The 23,616-nt window shown below is 51.6% G+C and overlaps 1 protein-coding gene across 1 annotated transcript in view; it reads left to right on the top strand.

Annotated features, from left to right (window-relative positions):
- Positions 1-817: 817 nt before the first annotated feature.
- Positions 818-23,616, top strand: part of LYPD1 (LY6/PLAUR domain containing 1) — a 70,067-nt gene continuing 47,268 nt past the window's right edge. Inside the window, exons 1-2 of the mRNA XM_083154346.1 lie at positions 818-1,114; positions 11,592-11,726. Coding sequence (XP_083010472.1) covers positions 1,066-1,114; positions 11,592-11,726 — 184 coding nt within the window. The 5' untranslated portion in view covers positions 818-1,065. The remainder of the gene's footprint in view (positions 1,115-11,591; positions 11,727-23,616) is intronic.

The following is a 23,616-nucleotide window of genomic DNA, read 5'->3' as shown; positions in this document are numbered from 1 at the left end:
GAGGGGGGGTATGTGTGGTATAATAAGCAGGGGGGTATCAGTGTAGGGGCAGGAGGGGTATGTGTGGTATAATAAGCAGGGGGGTATCAGTGTAGGGCAGGAGGGGTATGTGTGGTATAATAAGCAGGGGGGTATCAGTGTAGGGCAGGAGGGGGGTATGTGTGGTATAATAAGCAGGGGGGTATCAGTGTAGGGGCAGGAGGGGTATGTGTGGTATAATAAGCAGGGGGTATCAGTGTAGGGCAGGAGGGGTATGTGTGGTATAATAAGCAGGGGGGTACATACCTCCCAACATGACTCTCTCCAGGAGGGACACAATGCACTGTTACTGGACTTCCCTGGTAATGTATGATTGCCATCACCTGCTTTGAACCGGTTAATTGATAAGAAAGGTGTGTCACCACAGGTGATGGCAATAATAAATTGAGAAGAAAATCCAGTAACAGAGCATGTGTCCCTCCTGGAGAGGGTCATGTTGGGAGGTATCAGTGTAGGGCAGGAGGGGAGGGGTATGTGTGGTATAATAAGCAGGGGGTATCAGTTTAGGGAAGGAGGGGTATATGTGGTATAATAAGGAGGAGGGGTATCAGTGTAGGGCAGTAGGGGGTATGTGTGGTATAATAAGCAGGGGGTATCAGTGTAGGGCAGGAGGGGTATATGTGGTATAATAAGGAGGAGGGGTATCAGTGTAGGGCAGGATGGGGTATGTGTGGTATAATAAGTAGGGGGTATCAGTGTAGGGGGCAGGAGGGGTATGTGTGTGGTATAATATGCAGGAGGAGCAGGTCCCCGCCTCCAGTGCTGACTGCAGGAGGTAACGGTGCCTCCCCGTCATGCAGGAGGAGGTGTGAGGCACACACTGAAGGGCAGCCACAAGCAGCAGACCCCGGACCTCCCGGGCTGTGACGTGTCCCGGGGGGAGGAGCTTGCAGTGCGGCTGGAGCTGGGGCTGGAGATGCTGCTCACACCGGAGACCCCGGGAGTCCGAGAGCGGCTGGTAGCGGCGCACAGACCCCCGGAGACCGGATCCCAGGGCGGCGATGACTCTCTGATGCCGGACGGAGGATGTGGCTCCCGCTGATGTGTGCGACGTGCTGCGGGCTCCTGGGCGCAGGTACGGTGCAGCCTATAGTGAGGGCGAGTATCTCCCCTGCCCGGTGCAGCCGATAGTGAGAGCGAGTATCTCCCCTCTCACACCTGTCTGTCCTGTGACACCTGCACCTGTCCTGGTGCAGCCTATAGTGAGGGCGAGTATCTCCCCTCTCACACCTGTCTGTCCTGTGACACCTGCACCTGTCTCCCAGCACCTGTCCTGGTGCATCCTATAGTGAGGGCGAGTATCTCCCCTCTCACACCTGTCTGTCCTGTGACACCTGCACCTGTCTCCCAGCACCTGTCCTGGTGCATCCTATAGTGAGGGCGAGTATCTCTGCTGTCTCTCCTGCATCTCCTGTCATTTCCTATGTGCTCTCCCTGCAGCTGCCCTCTTACTTCTACCACTTATTACTTTCCTGTTACCCCCCCCATATGTCTTCTCCCATCTATGTGTCCTGCCCATCATCTCTCTATATTACCCCACGCAGGTGCCCCTCATCTCTCTATATTACCCCACGCAGGTGCCCCTCATCTCTCTCTATTACCCCACGCAGGTGCCCCTCATCTCTCTCTATTACCCCACACAGGTGCCCCTCATCTCTCTATATTACCCCACACTCTTTACTCCTCATCCCATTTCTCTCTAATCCTTATATTTTGTCTTTACCCCTCATCCTGTCCATCTGTGTCCCTCGCTCCTTCCCCCTGTCCCGTCTGTCTTACCACTCACATCTCCCTTTGCCCCTTGTCCCTCTGCCTTTGCCCCTCGCAGCTCTCCTTTTGCCCCTCGTGTCTCTGCCTTTGCCCCTCTCTCTTTGCCCCTCAACATTTTCTCTTTGCCCCTCGTCTCTCTGCCTTTGCCCTCTCCCTTTGCCCCTCGTCTCTCTCCCTTTGCCCTTCCCTGCTCTCTTTTCCCCTCGTCTCTCTCCCTTTGCCCCTCTCTCTTTGCCCCTTCTCTCTCTGCCTTTACCCTTCCCTGCTCCCTTTGCCCCTTGTCTTTCTGCTTTTGCCCCTCGTCTTTCTGCCTTTGCCCTTCCCTGTTCTCTTTGCCCCTTGTCTCTCTCCCTTTGCCCCTCTCTCTTTGCCCCTTGTCTCTCTGCCTTTACCCTTCCCTGCTCCCTTTGCCCCTCGTCTTTCTGCTTTTGCCCCTCGTCTTTCTGCCTTTGCCCTTCCCTGTTCTCTTTGCCCCTCGTCTCTCTGCCTTTGCCCCTCTCTCTTTGCCCCTCGTCTCTCTGCCTTTGCCCTTCCCTGCTGCTCCCTTTGCTCCTCGTCACTATAGTCCCTTAGCATTTACCCCTCATTCTGTCTCTCTGCCTTTTTCCCCCGCCCCTATGTTTTTACCTCTCTCCTCTCTTTGCCTTTTGCTCCCTGCCTCCTTTCTGTCTTCTATATTCTTCTGTCTATCCAATGTCTCAGTCTCCTTTCCCCGTGTCTGTTCCTGTGCCATGTGTCTCGCTCCCCGGCTGTGTATGTCACTCTGCCATGTGTGTCTGTCTCTCTGCCATGTGTCTCGCTTCCCGGCTGTGTCTGTCCCTCTGCCATGTGTCCCGCTCCCCGGCTGTGTCTGTCCCTCTGCCATGTGTCCCGCTCCCCGTGTATGTGACTGTCTCTGCGCTGTCTATGTCCGGAGTGCTTGTACTGTGTCTGGTGGCTAGTCACTAACTCCTCCATCTGTCAGTGATTATTCCTCTAAAATCAACTCTCTTGCTGTGCCCCTCTGCTGATGTCTCTCTGTATGTCCACTTCTCTCTGCCCATGTTATACCCTGCTGGTGCCCATCTCCATCATCTCTCTCCCGATGCTGTGCCCCTATCCTGATGTCTCTCTGTATTTGCACCTGTCTCTGTCCTCTCTCTCTGCCCACGTTATACCCTGCTGGTGCCCATCTCCTTCATCTCTCTCCCGATGCTGTGCCCCTTTCCTGATGTCTCTCTGTATTTGCACCTGTCTCTGCCCTCTCTCTCTCTCTGCCCACGTTATACCCTGCTGGAGCCATTCTCCTTCGCCTATGTCCCATGGCTGTGCCCCTGTCCTGGTGTCTCTGTATTTGCACCTGTCTCTGCCCCCTCGCTTCCCAGGTTACATCCTGCTGGTGCCCGTCTCCTTCATCTCTCTCCCGATGCTGTGCCCCTCTCCTGATGTCTCTCTGTATTTGCACCTGTCTCTGCCCTCTCTCTGTGCCCATCTCCTGCTGTCTCTCTGTATTTGCACCTGTCCTGATGTCTCTCTGTATTTGCACCTGTCTCTGCCCTCTCTCTGTGCCCCTCTCCTGCTGTCTCTCTTTATTTGCACCTGTCTCTGCCCTCTCTCTGTGCCCCTCTCCTGCTGTCTCTCTGTATTTGCACCTGTCTCTGCCCTCTCTCTGTGCCCCTCTCCTGATGTCTCTCTGTATTTGCACCTGTCTCTGCCCTCTCTCTGTGCCCCTCTCCTGATGTCTCTGTATTTGCACCTGTCTCTGCCCTCTCTCTTCCCAGGTTACATCCTGCTGGTGCCCGTCTCCTTCATCTCTCTCCCGATGCTGTGCCCCTCTCCTGATGTCTCTCTGTATGTCCACTTGTGTCTGCCCTCTCTCTGTGCCCATCTCCTGCTGTCTCTCTGTATTTGCACCTGTCTCTGCCCTCTCTCTGTGCCCCTCTCCTGATGTCTCTCTGTATTTGCACCTGTCTCTGCCCTCTCTCTGTGCCCATCTCCTGCTGTCTCTCTGTATTTGCACCTGTCTCTGCCCTCTCTCTGTGCCCCTCTCCTGCTGTCTCTCTGTATGTCCACTTGTCTCTGCCCTCTCTCTGTGCCCCTCTCCTGCTGTCTCTCTGTATTTGCACCTGTCTCTGCCCTCTCTCTGTGCCCCTCTCCTGCTGTCTCTCTGTATGTCCACTTGTCTCTGCCCTCTCTCTGTGCCCCTCTCCTGATGTCTCTCTGTATTTGCACCTGTCTCTGCCCTCTCTCTGTGCCCATCTCCTGCTGTCTCTCTGTATTTGCACCTGTCTCTGCCCTCTCTCTGTGCCCCTCTCCTGCTGTCTCTCTGTATGTCCACTTGTCTCTGCCCTCTCTCTGTGCCCCTCTCCTGATGTCTCTCTGTATTTGCACCTGTCTCTGCCCTCTCTCTGTGCCCCTCTCCTGATGTCTCTGTATTTGCACCTGTCTCTGCCCTCTCTCTGTGCCCCTCTCCTGATGTCTCTCTGTATTTGCACCTGTCTCTGCCCTCTCTCTCTGTGCCCCTCTCCTGCTGTCTCTCTGTATTTGCACCTGTCTCTGCCCTCTCTCTTCCCAGTGTACATCCTGCCGATGCCCATCTCCTTCATCTCTCTCTCCCATGGCTGTGCCACTTGTTTTGCTAGGTGTATATAGCTGTATATCATTCCCTTTGCATCCCAATCTCACTCTGTATCCCGTCGTGTACCCTCCTCTTCCTCCTCCTCTCAATCATTACTGCTCTTATTCTAAATTGTGTTTATTGCCGCCCCTGGCAGACCCCCCTCCTGTCCCTGATCCCCGTTCTGCCTTTTGCTGCCTACTTTGTCTGTTCTCAATGCCTCTTTTGTGCCACTTACCCCTCTCTGGCACCAGCAATATGTCCCAATCTCTCTCGCTCAGCTGTTCCCCCTCTCACCGTACTGCACTCCCCCCGTCGCTGTCTCTTTGTGACCCTCTCCGATGCTTACGTCCAGTCATCTAGCTGCCTGTCGCCTGCTTAGTGCCAGCTACAGAGGATCTTATTAGGATTCCATTAGTCCTTGTTTTCTATGAGCGATCCGGGGCAGGAAAGGATGGGCGGCTGCGATTAGCGTGCACTCTGTGTTTCATGTAAGGTTTTACCGCTTACTTTGAGCCCCCAATCCCCCGGGCGGAATGTTGCGTCTCACTGTGCTGTGTGTTTTCCTCTGCTCTGATGCCTCCGCTACAGTATGGTCTGAATGTACAATTCCATTATCGGAGACAGACAGCTGGGAACGGATAAATAACATCAGCCAGTCCGGGAGAGGGATGGTGTGCCCTTTTATTGTTGTGTGGTGTGGATTGTACGTCTGCGCTGCTCTCGGAGGACCCTAATGTGCCATATTATCCTCTATCGCCAGTACACACAGAGGCAGGATTGGCTATTATAGGTAGTGATATAAGTGGGGACAATAAGTAAGTGCTTTATTTTAGAAAAGAGCATTTACCATCAGTCTGTCGCCTCTGCTTTCTTTTGCTGTGGCAGTTGCGCAGTTATAGATGTGTCCTCGTACATCAGGGGTGTCCAAACTTTTTGCGACGAGGGCCAGATTTGGTGCAGTGTAAATGTGTGGGGGCCGACCATTCAGCCTGACATTCTTAGAATCATTAATCACATCAGAATGGTCCCCCACTCTGCCCCCATTCACTCTATGTACCCCAGCCTGCCCCTTCACTGTATTTCCCCCAGCCTGTCCCCATTCACTGTATGTCCCCCAGCCTGTCCCTCCTTCACTGTATATCCCCCATTCAATGTATGTTCCCCACTCTGCACCCATTCACTCTGTCCCCCAGCCTTCCCCCCTTCTCTTAATGTTCATCAGTGCCTCCATTCATTGTATGTCCCCAAGCCTGACCCTCCTTCACTGTATGACTCCCATTCACTGCATGACCCCCATTCACTATGTAGGGTGATATTCGATTGCAGCAGTAGGGGTAGGACGCCAAACACATCTGACTGTGGCGGGCCGGCACCTCCTCACTGCAGCAGACAGCACGGTAAAGGCACGCTCGCCGGGGCCCCACCTTTAGTGTCCTGTTCTGTGCTTCCCACACCTGATGCTCTGCCCGCTTCCAGCTGGAGGCTGCGGGCCGCTTGAAATGACAGCACGGGCCGCAATTGGCCGCCGGGCCTGACTTTGGACATGCCTGTCGTACATCATGGGTCTTCAAACTGTGGCCCTCCAGATGTTGTGAAACTACAAATCCCAGCATGCCTTGCCACAGTTTTAACACTCCCTTATAGCAAAACTGTGGCAAGGCATGCTGGGATTTGTAGTTTCACAACATCTGGAGGACCACAGTTTGAAGACCCATGTCGTACATCATTGCTGCAGTCCCCCAGGTCCCATAAGACTCTGCGTGACAGTCCCAACGTGATGCCGGTATGATGCACCTGTAGACCATGCTGATTCATTCGATATGCAAATCAGCGCACTGGTGCTACGATACAGCTGCCGTGGATTTTTCACGCCGAGTACCGTTCTACTTCCTGTGCCCACTCAGTCGCACGCAGATACACAAGTGTCACATATCCAACATATCCAATTTGCCAGCGCAGCCTTAGGATAAGGATTAATACAAACGATACATTGACATTTCAAATAACAATTCCGAGGGTAACGGAGAGAGTGCACTACTGTTATATGGGGGCTGACAGTCTGGCATGATGCTGTTTCCTGTGTGTTAACTACTTTTAATTTACATTTCTTCAATCGGGGGCAACCCCCCCCCCCAGTGCCTAAACCTAATTAACTGCCTTCCCGGATAATTTATTTTATTGCTTTTTTTACCGTTTATTTTATATCGCAGCATATTATGTTGTGTTTTATAATAATAATTTCATCCTTTTTTAGCCAGCCAACGGTCCGATTTTGGGGGTGATTCCATCCTGTTCACTCAGGTGCGAATTAGGCCCCATGAACGATGGTGCGGGGTTTGGGCAGTGGTAGCTGTTCATTTGGCCGCACAGTCTGATTTGCTGCCAGGAACAATTTAGTTTCTGTTATAATAGTCACATCTGTTTTTTAGCCATGCATCTGACCGTGCAAGGACTGTGATTGTGTCTGTGTATACTATTTCCCACCTCGTGTAGCAGTGCTCATCACAGTGACTGTAGGAGGAGCTCAGTGGTGGTGCCTGTGTATACTATTCCGCTCCTTGTTACCTTGTGTAGCAGTGCTCATCACAGTGACTTTAGGAGGTCAGTGGTGGTGCCTGTGTATACTATTCCGCTCATTGTTATCTTATGTAGCAGTGCTCATCACAGTGACTGTAGGAGGTCAGTGATGGTGTCTGTGTATACTATTCTCCTACTCGTTACCTTGTGTAGCAGTGCTCATCACAGTGACTGTAGGAGGTCAGTGATGGTGTCTGTGTATACTATTCCCCTACTCGTTACCTTGTGTAGCAGTGCTCATCACAGTGACTGTAGGAGGTCAGTGATGGTGTATGTGTATACTATTCCCCTCGTTATCTTGTGTAGCAGTGCTCATCACGGTGACTGTTGGAGGAGCTCAGTGATGGTGCCTATGTATACTATTCCTCTCCTTGTTACCTTGTGTAGCAGCGCTCATCACAGTGACTGTAGGAGGAGGTCAGTGATGGATACTGTGTATACTATTCCCCTCGTTATCTTGTGTAGCAGTGCTCATCACGGTGACTGTTGGAGGAGCTCAGTGATGGTGCCTATGTATACTATTCCTCTCCTTGTTACCTTGTGTAGCAGCGCTCATCACAGTGACTGTAGGAGGAGGTCAGTGATGGTGTATGTGTATACTATTCCCCTCGTTATCTTGTGTAGCAGTGCTCATCACGGTGACTGTTGGAGGAGCTCAGTGATGGTGCCTATGTATACTATTCCTCTCCTTGTTACCTTGTGTAGCAGCGCTCATCACAGTGACTGTAGGAGGAGGTCAGTGATGGATACTGTGTATACTATTCCTCTCCTCGTTACCTTTTGTAGCAGTGCTCATGACACTGACTGTAGGAGGAGCTCTGTAATTGTGTCTGTGTATGCCATTCCCCTCCTCGTTATCTTGTGTAGCAGCGCTCATCACAGTGACTGTAGGAGGAGGTCAGTGATGGATACTGTGTATACTATTCCCCTACTCGTTACTTGTGTAGCAGTGCTCATCACAGTGACTGGAGGAGGTGCTCAGTGATGGATACTGTGTATACTATTCCCCTACTTGTTACCTTGTGTAGCAGCGCTCATCACAGTGACTGTAGGAGGAGGTCAGTGATGGTGTATGTGTATACTATTCCCCTCGTTATCTTGTGTAGCAGTGCTCATCACGGTGACTGTTGGAGGAGCTCAGTGATGGTGCCTATGTATACTATTCCTCGCCTTGTTACCTTGTGTAGCAGCGCTCATCACAGTGACTGTAGGAGGAGGTCAGTGATGGATACTGTGTATACTATTCCTCTCCTCGTTACCTTTTGTAGCAGTGCTCATGACACTGACTGTAGGAGGAGCTCTGTAATTGTGTCTGTGTATGCCATTCCCCTCCTCGTTATCTTGTGTAGCAGCGCTCATCACAGTGACTGTAGGAGGCGGTCAGTGATGGATACTGTGTATACTATTCCCCTACTCGTTACTTGTGTAGCAGTGCTCATCACAGTGACTGGAGGAGGTGCTCAGTGATGGATACTGTGTATACTATTCCCCTACTTGTTACCTTGTGTAGCAGTGCTCATCATAGTGACTGTAGGAGGTCAGTGATGGATACTATGTATACTATTCCTCTCCTCGTTACCTTGTGTAGCAGTGCTCATCACAGTGACTGGAGGAGGTGCTCAGTGATGGATACTATGTATACTATTCCTCCCCTCGTTACCTTTTGTAGCAGTGCTCATCACAGTGACTGTAGGACAGGCTTGTCCAAACTGTGGCCCACCAGCTGTTGTGAAACTACACAGGTAATGTTGCCGGTGGTTTCATTAGATCTTCCCTGGTATTTTGGTATCCGGCTTGGTGATTCGGAGGCCAGAATCACCCCTGTTTACAGCAAGTTGTACCTTGCCGTACTTTATTGCATGTCCCCCTAGGAACCTAGAAGTTCTAGCAAAGGGAGCATGTTTTTATGTTGGAGTCATGCTTGGATTCTCCAATGGGGTCATTCAGTGGTAACTCTGACATGTTGGGGTCATTCAGTGGTAACTCTGACATGTTGGGGTCATTCAGTGGTAACTCTGACATGTTGGGGTCATGCAGCAGCTTCTCTTGACACATTTGGATCATGTAATGGCTTCTTCGACACGTTGGGGTCATGTAGTGGCTTCTTCGACATGTTGGGGTCCTGCAGTGGCTTCTCCGACATGTTGGGGTCATGCAGTTGATACCCTGACATGTTGGGGTCATGCAGTGGTAGTGTTTGGGTTTATGCAGTGGAAACTCGGGCACATGGGGGATACACGGAAGACGCATGGGTGCCAAGCAGGGCATATACATAGTGGATGCATGCATATGAAGATAACATACAAGCTATGATCTCCTGGGCGCTTGTCTAGCACATCAGAAGGGTATCTGGTCCTTAGATTGACAGTATTAAGGTCAAGAGTTATTAGGTCGACCAATGGCACCCATATTTCTGGGGACACCTGCTTGCAGGTCGATATATTGTTTGTGCGCTGGAAAAAAAGGATGAGGCCTCATGGGTAGAGTGTGTGAGCTTGCATCCCAGGTCCCCATTTTTGTCACTGCGGTGGCCTGAGGGTTGTGGCCTGCCCCAGAGTCTTCTTTCACTGCAGCTCCAGGCTCCTACATAGTGACAGGAGACAAGTGCTGCACAAAATATTACAATGCAGCACCCAGCTCCTATCACTAAGGAGGAGTCAGCACTTTGATGTCACCTCGCAGCAGGAAAAACTCATGTTGACCTTGATCATTTTCATTTCAGATCTAGACACCGTTGACCTTTACTGTTGACCTTATGGACATATGCCATATATCAGATGACCTCAGCAATTCTTTCTGTAGCCTCCCTTAGAATCGGGCCCTAATAAACATGGCAGTAGCACCCAAGTGTCTGGCAGTTGAGGAAAGGTGTAAGGCTAACTAGATGGGATAGTCCTGATTCGAGGGGACTGTTTGCTTTCTAAGTTGGACAGTTGAGTTCCGTAATCCGGATCTTTCTGTAAATTAAATCAATGTCTCACCAATTATAAGTGCTCAGTTTTTATTCTGACCCTGTATGAGTCACTTTCCATTCCCTGTCTGTGTAGAGTTCCGCAGCATAAAATTATACGTAGTGTATAAAATAATAAATTGGAAGCAATGCTTCTTTCCTTAAAGCCCTGTTACTGGCGGCTGCACCTTCCGACTGCCGGGGATGTAAATATGCATGTGTTCCGATACAGTTACAGCATTTCAGCTGCTTTTTGTGGCTTCTATTAATATTTTATTTACATAGCCCGGAGATATTCTAGATAACGTGATTTTGATGTGTTTTTTTTATTTTTTTATTTATTTTTTAGGATTTTATTTGGGAAAGTCTCAGCTACACCTCAGTAATGAAATCCTTAAACCAGGCATGTCCAAACTATGGCCCTCCAGCTGTGCTGAAACTACTAGTCCCATCATGCCTTGCCATATTTTTGCTATTAGGGAATGCTAAAACTATTGCAAGGCATGCTGGGATGTGTAGTTTCACAACAGCTGGAGGGCCATAGTTTGGACATGCCTGCCTTAAACCATATAACTTAAACATGGCTATCACATTTCTAAAGGCGCAAACCTATTTCTACTAATCCATACCCAGAACCCATGGGCTTTATACACTAAGCGGTAAATGTTTGTTTTGCCCCCCTTATCCTCTAGAAGGTGAATCTTTTTGGTTGCTATGGACAATATCGCTCACTTTTTTGAGTTACAAAAACACTGTAGTGAAATTACCCCAAAGTGTATGAGGACACATCTGTATATTGTGTGTCATAGAGGATGATGTGCAGCCGCTATCCACAGGTTCACAATCTGGTTCCTCCTGGACCACCAACAGTTTGCGTATACCGGTGGATCTTTCAAATGTGACAGTTGGTGACCTGGATGATCTGGCAAACGTGTTGGGTCCAGAGGGTGGAGTTTGAGAAGTGTTGAGTTTGAGTAAAAGAGGCAAACTGTGTGTTTACGTCCCCTTTGACCCCTCTCTGTGATTCAAGTGTCTTGAAATTAATAATCTGGAAAAAAACTTTTGTAAAACAAAAAACTTCACCCGCTCTCCTCTGTGTTTCACTAAAAGTCTGCAAGATTTCCAAATGGAAAAAGTTCTGAGTTAACAAAATATATATATTCCGGGGGGTACAGGGTGCTGGTCGAACTTTTTTTTAAAGCAGCAATAGTTTTAAGGCAAAGCCATGCCTGTCAAATTATTGGCAGTTAAAAAAAATATTAATATGTGTTTGTCCGGCATACTCCACCTCCGACGAGCTCAGACTCTATTACATCCTGACGCCAGGCTCAGTACATCTACCCTGCAGTTATTAACCTCAACCTTAATGGAGCCCTCAGTTGAATTTGGTAGTGATGCTTCAACAGTCGTCTTTGGCCGCATCGGTCTAGAGTTGGAGCATGGTGATGTTTTGAGGAGATTACTAAACTAGTCATCTACTTCTGTTAGATCAGAAAGAAGTAGACAGAAGATGATGGTCTGTAAGTTCCCAAGTGTCTGGTAACCTAACTTATAAAGAGCATCTGGTCTCCCACAAGTTCATGTTTCAAGGTCTGGTGACACTTTAGCTGGCAGGAAGCCATCAGATCTGACTGATACCGTACCTTGTCCTTGCAGGGTTCGCTCTGCAGATCCAGTGCTACCAGTGCGAGGAGTTCCAGAAAGATGATTGCTCATCCCCAGAATTTATAGTCAACTGCACGGTCAATGTCCAGGACACATGTCAGAAAGAGGTCATGGAGAAGAGCGACGGTGAGTAGCGAGTGTTCTGATCAACAGGGACAATTGTGGTTTTTGTCATTCGCAGTAGTTTCGTATTGCCGACATGTTTGCGGCAGTGACTGAGGGGGAGGTGTATCAAGACTTGGAGAGAGATACAGTGGGGTATTTGGCCACATCAACCAACCGGCTTTTGTCATTTCAGTGTGCTCGATACTTGACAGAAGCTGTTGAAACATCTTCCCCGGGGTCTACGTAAGACAATCCCATTGAGAACAAGCCAACCCCATATCTTACATACTGAATAGCATCATGTGACCCTGTTTCGGAGTGGGGTATTACTGTAACCCTGCCAACACATGAGGCTCTGTGATTAAAATATGCATCACAGTATGGCATAATCTGTAGAAGTTCCAATAAACCCAACTAGACATTTATTATAATAAAAGGTTTAAACAAGATTCATATGTTAAAACAATTATTAACCGTTCGCTGTACACCTCCCAGATAGTCATTGGTCATGGGAATCCATTTGGTTGGGTAAACACCAAAACTTAGATTTCCCGTACTGATGCCCCCGTCCTTGTAGACTTCATCAGGGGATGCAGATTACACGCTAATGGTGGTCCTTTATATATTCAAATAATAACTGAAATACTATTTAATATTTTGGAGCAGCACAGAGCATATCAGGAGATGAGTGATGTGTCAGTGAGGACAGGGCTGCATGTGACAGGGGCAGTGACATGATGTGAGGAGGGGAATGGAGGCATCAGGAAGCCACAGACTGACAGTTATATAGTAGGAGGAGCAGGGTCCCAAGTAGCACAGAGTATATCAGGATAAGAGGGATGTGTCAGTGAGTACAGGGCTGCATGTGACAGGGGCAGTGACATGTGAGAAGGAGAATGGGGGCAGTAGGAAGCCACAGGCTGAGAGTTATATAGTGGGAGGAGCAGGGTCCTCAGCAGCACAGAATATATCAGGAGATGAGTGATGTGTCAGTGAGGACAGGGCTGCATGTGACATGGGCAGTGACATGATGTGAGGAGAGGAATGGAGGCAGCAGGAGGCCACAGACTGACAGTTATATAGTGAGAGGAGCAGGGTCTCCATCTCCAGCAGAACAGAGTATATCAGGAGATGAGGGATGTGTCAGTGAAGACAGAGCTCCGTGTGACAGGGGCAGTGACATGTTGTGAGGGTGGGGGGGTGAATGGGGGGCAGCAGAAAGCCACAGACTGAGAGTTATATAGTGGGAGGATCAGGGTCCCTAGCAGCACAGAGTATATCAGGAGATGAGTGATGTGTCAGTGAGGACAGGGCTGCATGTGACAGGGACAGTGACATAATGTGAGGAGGAGAATGGGGCAGCAGGAGGCCACAGACTGAGAGTTATATAGTGAGACGAGCAGGGTCCCCAGCAGCACAGAGTGTAACACGGGATTAGTGATGTTACTAGGTTCAGGGCTACAAGTGACATGGTTGTGATGAGGAGAATGGAGACACAAGTGTGGCCGGAGAGCCCGGCACACGGGGTTAATGGCGGCTACAGCACTGAAGGGGTTAACTCTCCGTGCTTTGCCGTTATCCAGGACAAGGGCACTTGACATGTTTTAAACTGTATGAGTAGCACTGAGCTAGGACTGCATCATATATTGGGTATATTGTATTGAATATTGAGGAATGCATTCTGGACTTACAATGCACTTTGTACATTTCTGGGGGGAAGGAATTTAGCAAATCTTGGTGATAAGGAAATTTATGTACTATATGTGATGGGTCACTGAACCCAGGCCATCCTGTGTGCCAGGTGTTGGTAATGCAGACATTTGTGTTTCTTTATGTAAACATGTCCAGGAGATAAATATCTCCCCTGTTCCTGGAATTTATATATGCTAAGGAAATTGGACTCATCCTTTGTAGTATGTAATCTTGGTTCTTTATGCACTAGAAGTAACATGTCAGATTGAGATGCAAATTGTAAATGTATGGGGGAGGATCTGACAATGTCAGTGTGTTTTCTGTCCTTATAAGCAGGGCCTGTGAGCCCAAGTTGTTGTACTTCTGCCTGTATCTGAATGCTGTAACATCACTTGTATGCTGTACCTCCTAGGGACCTAGGAGAGGGCTCTTTTCAGAGCTTCTACTTGAGCAAATAAACCATCTTTTGCCCAAGAAGTCTGCTTCATCTGCGACCAACAGAATTAATTGCAATAATTCCGTTCTCCGGCTGTTCTGGGCATAGCATCCAGCGTCTCCGAGTCTCCGCTCTGCCAGCTACCAAAGCAGAGGTCTGGTCTGTGACCAGTGGGGGACCAGTCGACACCAGCAGCGTGTCGACGCAGGTAGTACTCAGGGCCAGCGGTTGGGCCTGAGGAGGTATCCGTGGTTCCAGACGCCACGTAGGAGGAGTCTGGTGGTGGCAACGATAACCCCGCCCACTGCGTAGTGGGTGGAGTCAGTAACAGGCGGTTACTGACGGTAACAGGGAATCCCCTATTGGCCAGGTCCCGTGAGACCAGGAACCGCTATCTGTGGACCCGAAGGGCGTAGCCAGAGCTAAGGGCAGGCGTCCGGTCACAGAAATTGGTGGCAAGCCGGTGGGATAACCCAGGCGGCTCTTCAGTCACCCGATTGGAGAAGCCGAGTTACTCAGGGAGGAGTAACTGCAGCCAGGAGAACGCGCAAGATGGCGGACTTCAATGGAATGTCGAAGGATGACCTCGAGATCGTGTGTCGGGAGAAGGGTGTGGATATCCCTTCCAAAGCAACTGTAAACGAAATGAGGGCGGCGCTCAAACGCTTGGAGGAGTCGAGTCGGGAGGAGGTGCAGCACGCTGATGGTGACCGTGTCCAGGAGGACAGCCACACAGAGGACCTTCATCTGGACCCGGTGAGACTCACAAGCCCCGCCCCCTCTAGCAGCAGCCATGTTTCCCAACACTCCCTAGCAGGGCCAGGATCCTTGTGTCCCAGGGTGGGCGGCACGGATAGCCTAGCGGATCGGCTAGCGGAACTAGGAGAAAGGGCAACGGAACAAGAACGCATGCTCATCATTCGGATGTGGCATGCGGAGCGGGCACCACAGGCCGTGGTACCCCGAGGACCGTTGTCAGCTGCTACCCCCCGAGCGGGACGGATTCAGTTTGCCAAGTTTGCCGACAGCGATGGGGACATTGATGGACATTTGCAAGTTTTTGAGAGGACTTGTAAACTACATGATTTGCCCAAACAGGAGTGGGTAAGACACCTTGTGCCCACCCTGCATGGAGAGGCCTTGGAGGCCTATCGAGGAGTGGCCAATGAGGACTGCGGGGACTATGATGTTGTCGCCAAGGCCCTCCTCCAACGATTTTTTGTAACTCCTGAGTCCTACAGGAAAAAGTTTCGGGACTTGCCAAAGAATCCGGGCAGCACCCACGAGCAGTTTGCCACCCAGCTGCGGCAGTACTTGGTGAAGTGGGTGCAGGAATCAAAGGCCACAACCTGGGACACCCTGATTGATGTGATCTGCAGGGAGCAGTTCTACCGCAGGTGTGCCCAGGAAGTGAAGGAGTGGGTGCTAGATCGGGAGCCACCGAGCGTAAAGATGGCTGCCCAGCTAGCGGACAAGTATGTGGCAATTCGGTCACAGGGGCTGAAACGCCCAAGTAGCAGCCCACTACAAAGGACTGTACCACTAGGGGGACACCCCTCTTCAGCTCATCGCCCCCCAAAGCAAGCATCTTCCAACCCGGGTGCTCTTGGCCAGCAATCGCCCCGCAGCGTCCCTGCGAGTAATCAGGGATCATCGGAGCCACGCCTGGTCAAGAAGTGCTACAGCTGTGGGAAAATCGGACATCTGAGGATGAACTGTCCCACACTGCCGGCACCCCAGATTCGCGCTACCAATCCGAATGCTGGATCCCGGCTTGCTTGCTTGACCCGTGGAGATGAGCCCACAGAGACTGTACCCCCTCCAGTCAGTCCGATGGAGTGTGGTGAGAAACAGGCAGACTCTGCTGATAGAGTCACCTGCATGGCCATGCGGCCTCTACGGAATATGTGGCGGCACCTACAGGCGGTCCAAGTGGGGCCCCTGCAGGGGGAAGGCCTGAGAGACTCTGGGGCCTCAATCACTGTGGTGAGCCCCAGACTGATTGATCCTGCTGCAATCTTGCAGGGTCGCACTGCCAAAGTTACAATGGCAGATGGAGCGGAGCGAGAGGTGCCCATGGCCAGAGTCTACCTGGATTGGGGGGCTGGACCAGAGTTGCGAGATGTTGCCGTCATGGATGGCCTCCCAACAGATGTAGTCCTGGGGAATGATCTTGGGGGTGGAATCGTTACTACATTTGCTAACGCCATCGCCTGGAGTCAAGCTGCCAGACTACAGCCCTTACCATCGACACCAGCACAGCCCAGCCCAGAGGAAAAGACCACAGCGGCCAGACAACTGCCAGCACAGCCAACCACAGCATCAACCAGTCCAGAGGAAAAGACTACAGCAGCTAGATCAGCGCATCTCCCCAGCATGCCTTTTGCCTCTGGTGTGCCTACGTCCCCTAGCAACGCAGAGGATGTGTGTGCCAGCTTGTTGTATCCTGTGAGGGTGCCCAGCGATGCTCCTGTTCCTAGTGGTTTGCCAACTCCGGCGGTGAGTATGAGTGACCACACTGACCTTGACATGACTGACCCAAACCAGAATGACCCTAGACATCCCAACCTAGATGCCCCTGTAGAGTGTCCCCCTTTAGGAGAAAGTGAGGGGCACTGGCAGGGGGTTCAGGAGGCTCCGCTCTCTGACCCATCCCTGACAGGCATACGGTGCCAAGCTCGCAGCGGCCTTGATGGGGTGGGGGTGGGGAGTGTGCCCGGGCAGGAAGGGTTCAGGCCCAGGGTAGTCAGGAAGGTAGAAGGGGATACACCAAAGAGGGTGGGTTCCCCAAGACGTAGGTCCTTTGAGGAGGACAGGAGGGCAGGTCTGACGGTTGTTGCAGACGGGTGCCCGGGAGAAGTGACAGGGGTGCAGTGCCTGGAGGATAGTGTGGGAGGAGACAGGGGTAGGCCCAGACCAGTGAAGGTAGAGGCAACCAGAGGCTGTCCCCAGCCCACAACCCCCAGACAGGTACTGACCTTAGAAACTGTAAGGCCCTACAGACCAGTTGTCCCTGGTTTGGTAGTGACGTCCCTTACAGTAGTGACTAGGAAGGGTCTTCCCAAGACAGTGGACTGTACACCTGCTTGTGAGTTGGCATTCCAGTCGCTGAAGGAGGCTCTGGTACCAGCTCCAGTGCTGATGATGCATATTTATTACCAGGACATTGTGGTAGGGACTATTGCGTCACTGCACGGACTGGGAGCAGTACTGAGCCAGGAGGAGCCATGTGGGCAGGAGCACCCTGTGGCTTGTGTGAGCAGAATACTGCTATGGTGGGAGGTGGGGTATGCCACAATTTGGACACACTGGGTGGCAATTGTGTATGCAGCCGACCAGCTTTGGCACAGATGGTGCCACTGGCACCCCACTGGGGTGAAGGAACACCCACCTGATGAAGGTTTGCTCCCTACCTTGGGGGAAACAGACAGACTGTTGTTGTGGGGCCTTGGACTTGGACACTGTGGTGACTGTGTGGACTTTCAGCACCAACCGGATATGGCCCACTGCAGTCTGGAGGAACTGTCTAGGCTGGGGGCCAACACCCCCAGGCACTCCCAGTAACCCCCAAATGGGCTGCGGGACCAGGAGCCAAGTCGTTGGGACATGGCCCTCTGGTTTCCCGCTTGAAGGGGGGGGGAGAAGTGTGGCCGGAGAGCCCGGCACACGGGGTTAATGGCGGCTACAGCACTGAAGGGGTTAACTCTCCGTGCTTTGCCGTTATCCAGGACAAGGGCACTTGACATGTTTTAAACTGTATGAGTAGCACTGAGCTAGGACTGCATCATATATTGGGTATATTGTATTGAATATTGAGGAATGCATTATGGACTTACAATGCACTTTGTACATTTCTGGGGGGAAGGAATTTAGCAAATCTTGGTGATAAGGAAATTTATGTACTATATGTGATGGGTCACTGAACCCAGGCCATCCTGTGTGCCAGGTGTTGGTAATGCAGACATTTGTGTTTCTTTATGTAAACATGTCCAGGAGATAAATATCTCCCCTGTTCCTGGAATTTATATATGCTAAGGAAATTGGACTCATCCTTTGTAGTATGTAATCTTGGTTCTTTATGCACTAGAAGTAACATGTCAGATTGAGATGCAAATTGTAAATGTATGGGGGAGGATCTGACAATGTCAGTGTGTTTTCTGTCCTTATAAGCAGGGCCTGTGAGCCCAAGTTGTTGTACTTCTGCCTGTATCTGAATGCTGTAACATCACTTGTATGCTGTACCTCCTAGGGACCTAGGAGAGGGCTCTTTTCAGAGCTTCTACTTGAGCAAATAAACCATCTTTTGCCCAAGAAGTCTGCTTCATCTGCGACCAACAGAATTAATTGCAATAATTCCGTTCTCCGGCTGTTCTGGGCATAGCATCCAGCGTCTCCGAGTCTCCGCTCTGCCAGCTACCAAAGCAGAGGTCTGGTCTGTGACCAGTGGGGGACCAGTCGACACCAGCAGCGTGTCGACGCAGGTAGTACTCAGGGCCAGCGGTTGGGCCTGAGGAGGTATCCGTGGTTCCAGACGCCACGTAGGAGGAGTCTGGTGGTGGCAGCGATAACCCCGCCCACTGCGTAGTGGGTGGAGTCAGTAACAGGCGGTTACTGACGGTAACAGGGAATCCCCTATTGGCCAGGTCCCGTGAGACCAGGAACCGCTATCTGTGGACCCGAAGGGCGTAGCCAGAGCTAAGGGCAGGCGTCCGGTCACAGAAATTGGTGGCAAGCCGGTGGGATAACCCAGGCGGCTCTTCAGTCACCCGATTGGAGAAGCCGAGTTACTCAGGGAGGAGTAACTGCAGCCAGGAGAACGCGCAAGATGGCGGACTTCAATGGAATGTCGAAGGATGACCTCGAGATCGTGTGTCGGGAGAAGGGTGTGGATATCCCTTCCAAAGCAACTGTAAACGAAATGAGGGCGGCGCTCAAACGCTTGGAGGAGTCGAGTCGGGAGGAGGTGCAGCACGCTGATGGTGACCGTGTCCAGGAGGACAGCCACACAGAGGACCTTCATCTGGACCCGGTGAGACTCACAAGCCCCGCCCCCTCTAGCAGCAGCCATGTTTCCCAACACTCCCTAGCAGGGCCAGGATCCTTGTGTCCCAGGGTGGGCGGCACGGATAGCCTAGCGGATCGGCTAGCGGAACTAGGAGAAAGGGCAACGGAACAAGAACGCATGCTCATCATTCGGATGTGGCATGCGGAGCGGGCACCACAGGCCGTGGTACCCCGAGGACCGTTGTCAGCTGCTACCCCCCGAGCGGGACGGATTCAGTTTGCCAAGTTTGCCGACAGCGATGGGGACATTGATGGACATTTGCAAGTTTTTGAGAGGACTTGTAAACTACATGATTTGCCCAAACAGGAGTGGGTAAGACACCTTGTGCCCACCCTGCATGGAGAGGCCTTGGAGGCCTATCGAGGAGTGGCCAATGAGGACTGCGGGGACTATGATGTTGTCGCCAAGGCCCTCCTCCAACGATTTTTTGTAACTCCTGAGTCCTACAGGAAAAAGTTTCGGGACTTGCCAAAGAATCCGGGCAGCACCCACGAGCAGTTTGCCACCCAGCTGCGGCAGTACTTGGTGAAGTGGGTGCAGGAATCAAAGGCCACAACCTGGGACACCCTGATTGATGTGATCTGCAGGGAGCAGTTCTACCGCAGGTGTGCCCAGGAAGTGAAGGAGTGGGTGCTAGATCGGGAGCCACCGAGCGTAAAGATGGCTGCCCAGCTAGCGGACAAGTATGTGGCAATTCGGTCACAGGGGCTGAAACGCCCAAGTAGCAGCCCACTACAAAGGACTGTACCACTAGGGGGACACCCCTCTTCAGCTCATCGCCCCCCAAAGCAAGCATCTTCCAACCCGGGTGCTCTTGGCCAGCAATCGCCCCGCAGCGTCCCTGCGAGTAATCAGGGATCATCGGAGCCACGCCTGGTCAAGAAGTGCTACAGCTGTGGGAAAATCGGACATCTGAGGATGAACTGTCCCACACTGCCGGCACCCCAGATTCGCGCTACCAATCCGAATGCTGGATCCCGGCTTGCTTGCTTGACCCGTGGAGATGAGCCCACAGAGACTGTACCCCCTCCAGTCAGTCCGATGGAGTGTGGTGAGAAACAGGCAGACTCTGCTGATAGAGTCACCTGCATGGCCATGCGGCCTCTACGGAATATGTGGCGGCACCTACAGGCGGTCCAAGTGGGGCCCCTGCAGGGGGAAGGCCTGAGAGACTCTGGGGCCTCAATCACTGTGGTGAGCCCCAGACTGATTGATCCTGCTGCAATCTTGCAGGGTCGCACTGCCAAAGTTACAATGGCAGATGGAGCGGAGCGAGAGGTGCCCATGGCCAGAGTCTACCTGGATTGGGGGGCTGGACCAGAGTTGCGAGATGTTGCCGTCATGGATGGCCTCCCAACAGATGTAGTCCTGGGGAATGATCTTGGGGGTGGAATCGTTACTACATTTGCTAACGCCATCGCCTGGAGTCAAGCTGCCAGACTACAGCCCTTACCATCGACACCAGCACAGCCCAGCCCAGAGGAAAAGACCACAGCGGCCAGACAACTGCCAGCACAGCCAACCACAGCATCAACCAGTCCAGAGGAAAAGACTACAGCAGCTAGATCAGCGCATCTCCCCAGCATGCCTTTTGCCTCTGGTGTGCCTACGTCCCCTAGCAACGCAGAGGATGTGTGTGCCAGCTTGTTGTATCCTGTGAGGGTGCCCAGCGATGCTCCTGTTCCTAGTGGTTTGCCAACTCCGGCGGTGAGTATGAGTGACCACACTGACCTTGACATGACTGACCCAAACCAGAATGACCCTAGACATCCCAACCTAGATGCCCCTGTAGAGTGTCCCCCTTTAGGAGAAAGTGAGGGGCACTGGCAGGGGGTTCAGGAGGCTCCGCTCTCTGACCCATCCCTGACAGGCATACGGTGCCAAGCTCGCAGCGGCCTTGATGGGGTGGGGGTGGGGAGTGTGCCCGGGCAGGAAGGGTTCAGGCCCAGGGTAGTCAGGAAGGTAGAAGGGGATACACCAAAGAGGGTGGGTTCCCCAAGACGTAGGTCCTTTGAGGAGGACAGGAGGGCAGGTCTGACGGTTGTTGCAGACGGGTGCCCGGGAGAAGTGACAGGGGTGCAGTGCCTGGAGGATAGTGTGGGAGGAGACAGGGGTAGGCCCAGACCAGTGAAGGTAGAGGCAACCAGAGGCTGTCCCCAGCCCACAACCCCCAGACAGGTACTGACCTTAGAAACTGTAAGGCCCTACAGACCAGTTGTCCCTGGTTTGGTAGTGACGTCCCTTACAGTAGTGACTAGGAAGGGTCTTCCCAAGACAGTGGACTGTACACCTGCTTGTGAGTTGGCATTCCAGTCGCTGAAGGAGGCTCTGGTACCAGCTCCAGTGCTGATGATGCATATTTATTACCAGGACATTGTGGTAGGGACTATTGCGTCACTGCACGGACTGGGAGCAGTACTGAGCCAGGAGGAGCCATGTGGGCAGGAGCACCCTGTGGCTTGTGTGAGCAGAATACTGCTATGGTGGGAGGTGGGGTATGCCACAATTTGGACACACTGGGTGGCAATTGTGTATGCAGCCGACCAGCTTTGGCACAGATGGTGCCACTGGCACCCCACTGGGGTGAAGGAACACCCACCTGATGAAGGTTTGCTCCCTACCTTGGGGGAAACAGACAGACTGTTGTTGTGGGGCCTTGGACTTGGACACTGTGGTGACTGTGTGGACTTTCAGCACCAACCGGATATGGCCCACTGCAGTCTGGAGGAACTGTCTAGGCTGGGGGCCAACACCCCCAGGCACTCCCAGTAACCCCCAAATGGGCTGCGGGACCAGGAGCCAAGTCGTTGGGACATGGCCCTCTGGTTTCCCGCTTGAAGGGGGGGGGAGAAGTGTGGCCGGAGAGCCCGGCACACGGGGTTAATGGCGGCTACAGCACTGAAGGGGTTAACTCTCCGTGCTTTGCCGTTATCCAGGACAAGGGCACTTGACATGTTTTAAACTGTATGAGTAGCACTGAGCTAGGACTGCATCATATATTGGGTATATTGTATTGAATATTGAGGAATGCATTATGGACTTACAATGCACTTTGTACATTTCTGGGGGGAAGGAATTTAGCAAATCTTGGTGATAAGGAAATTTATGTACTATATGTGATGGGTCACTGAACCCAGGCCATCCTGTGTGCCAGGTGTTGGTAATGCAGACATTTGTGTTTCTTTATGTAAACATGTCCAGGAGATAAATATCTCCCCTGTTCCTGGAATTTATATATGCTAAGGAAATTGGACTCATCCTTTGTAGTATGTAATCTTGGTTCTTTATGCACTAGAAGTAACATGTCAGATTGAGATGCAAATTGTAAATCTATGGGGGAGGATCTGACAATGTCAGTGTGTTTTCTGTCCTTATAAGCAGGGCCTGTGAGCCCAAGTTGTTGTACTTCTGCCTGTATCTGAATGCTGTAACATCACTTGTATGCTGTACCTCCTAGGGACCTAGGAGAGGGCTCTTTTCAGAGCTTCTACTTGAGCAAATAAACCATCTTTTGCCCAAGAAGTCTGCTTCATCTGCGACCAACAGAATTAATTGCAATAATTCCGTTCTCCGGCTGTTCTGGGCATAGCATCCAGCGTCTCCGAGTCTCCGCTCTGCCAGCTACCAAAGCAGAGGTCTGGTCTGTGACCAGTGGGGGACCAGTCGACACCAGCAGCGTGTCGACGCAGGTAGTACTCAGGGCCAGCGGTTGGGCCTGAGGAGGTATCCGTGGTTCCAGACGCCACGTAGGAGGAGTCTGGTGGTGGCAGCGATAACCCCGCCCACTGCGTAGTGGGTGGAGTCAGTAACAGGCGGTTACTGACGGTAACAGGGAATCCCCTATTGGCCAGGTCCCGTGAGACCAGGAACCGCTATCTGTGGACCCGAAGGGCGTAGCCAGAGCTAAGGGCAGGCGTCCGGTCACAACAGGTATTATGTTTTTGCTTTTGAAAAAAATCTGTGATATTAGAAGTGCCAGCATGTAATAGAGGATTTGGTTGCTGAGGTTGCAGCTATTTTATCAAATTTATTTATTAGAGTTTTTTCCTAGGTAGGAATCTGCTTAAGAATATCCCGGATACTATATACAGCTGTGCTGTTGTGACCTAATCAAGATAATTAAGTTTGGGATTACAATGACAGGATTGTGTATAGAAATAATGTGCCTGATTCAGATCTGATCACTGCTGTGTGAATTTGAACAGCGGCCAATTATCAATAGACTGTGCACGTGTCTGGGCCACTCTGCGCGATGCCGTGCAGCGATGAAATTCTGCTTCTTTTTTTGTTCGTTAGCTGTTCACAAGGTGAGTGACAGGAAACCGGCCATTTAATGGATGTGTAAAAAAAAACCGCAGGCGTGCCAGAATAAACATAGGCTTGGAAAATGCAGGCATGCCCAGGGCCGGATTAAGTACCCCTGGGCCCCCTACTATCTAGCTATCTGGCAGTGGGGTAGTGCTGCAGCTTCCCCTATCTGCCAATGTGACCATGATTAATGGCGCTGAGCATCGGGAGCCAAGGCACACTGACTGTACAATGTGTATTACTGGGAGTTGACGAAGTCCCATGTGACCCAAATAGAGGTTGGAGGCTGAGAAGCTTGTGCTGAGCTCTGATTGGTGGAGCTCATCACATGTTTTTCAGGCCCATGTAGGACAGCAGCAGCCTCCTCATGGGTGGGTTTTTAATCAGAGGCAGATCTGAGTCTATGCACT

The sequence above is a fragment of the Crinia signifera genome, chromosome 7 (genome assembly GCF_055691185.1).
Source record: "Crinia signifera chromosome 7, ASM5569118v1, whole genome shotgun sequence".
Classification (NCBI taxonomy): Eukaryota; Metazoa; Chordata; class Amphibia; order Anura; family Myobatrachidae; genus Crinia; species Crinia signifera.
This window is presented reverse-complemented; position numbering and strand designations above follow the sequence as displayed.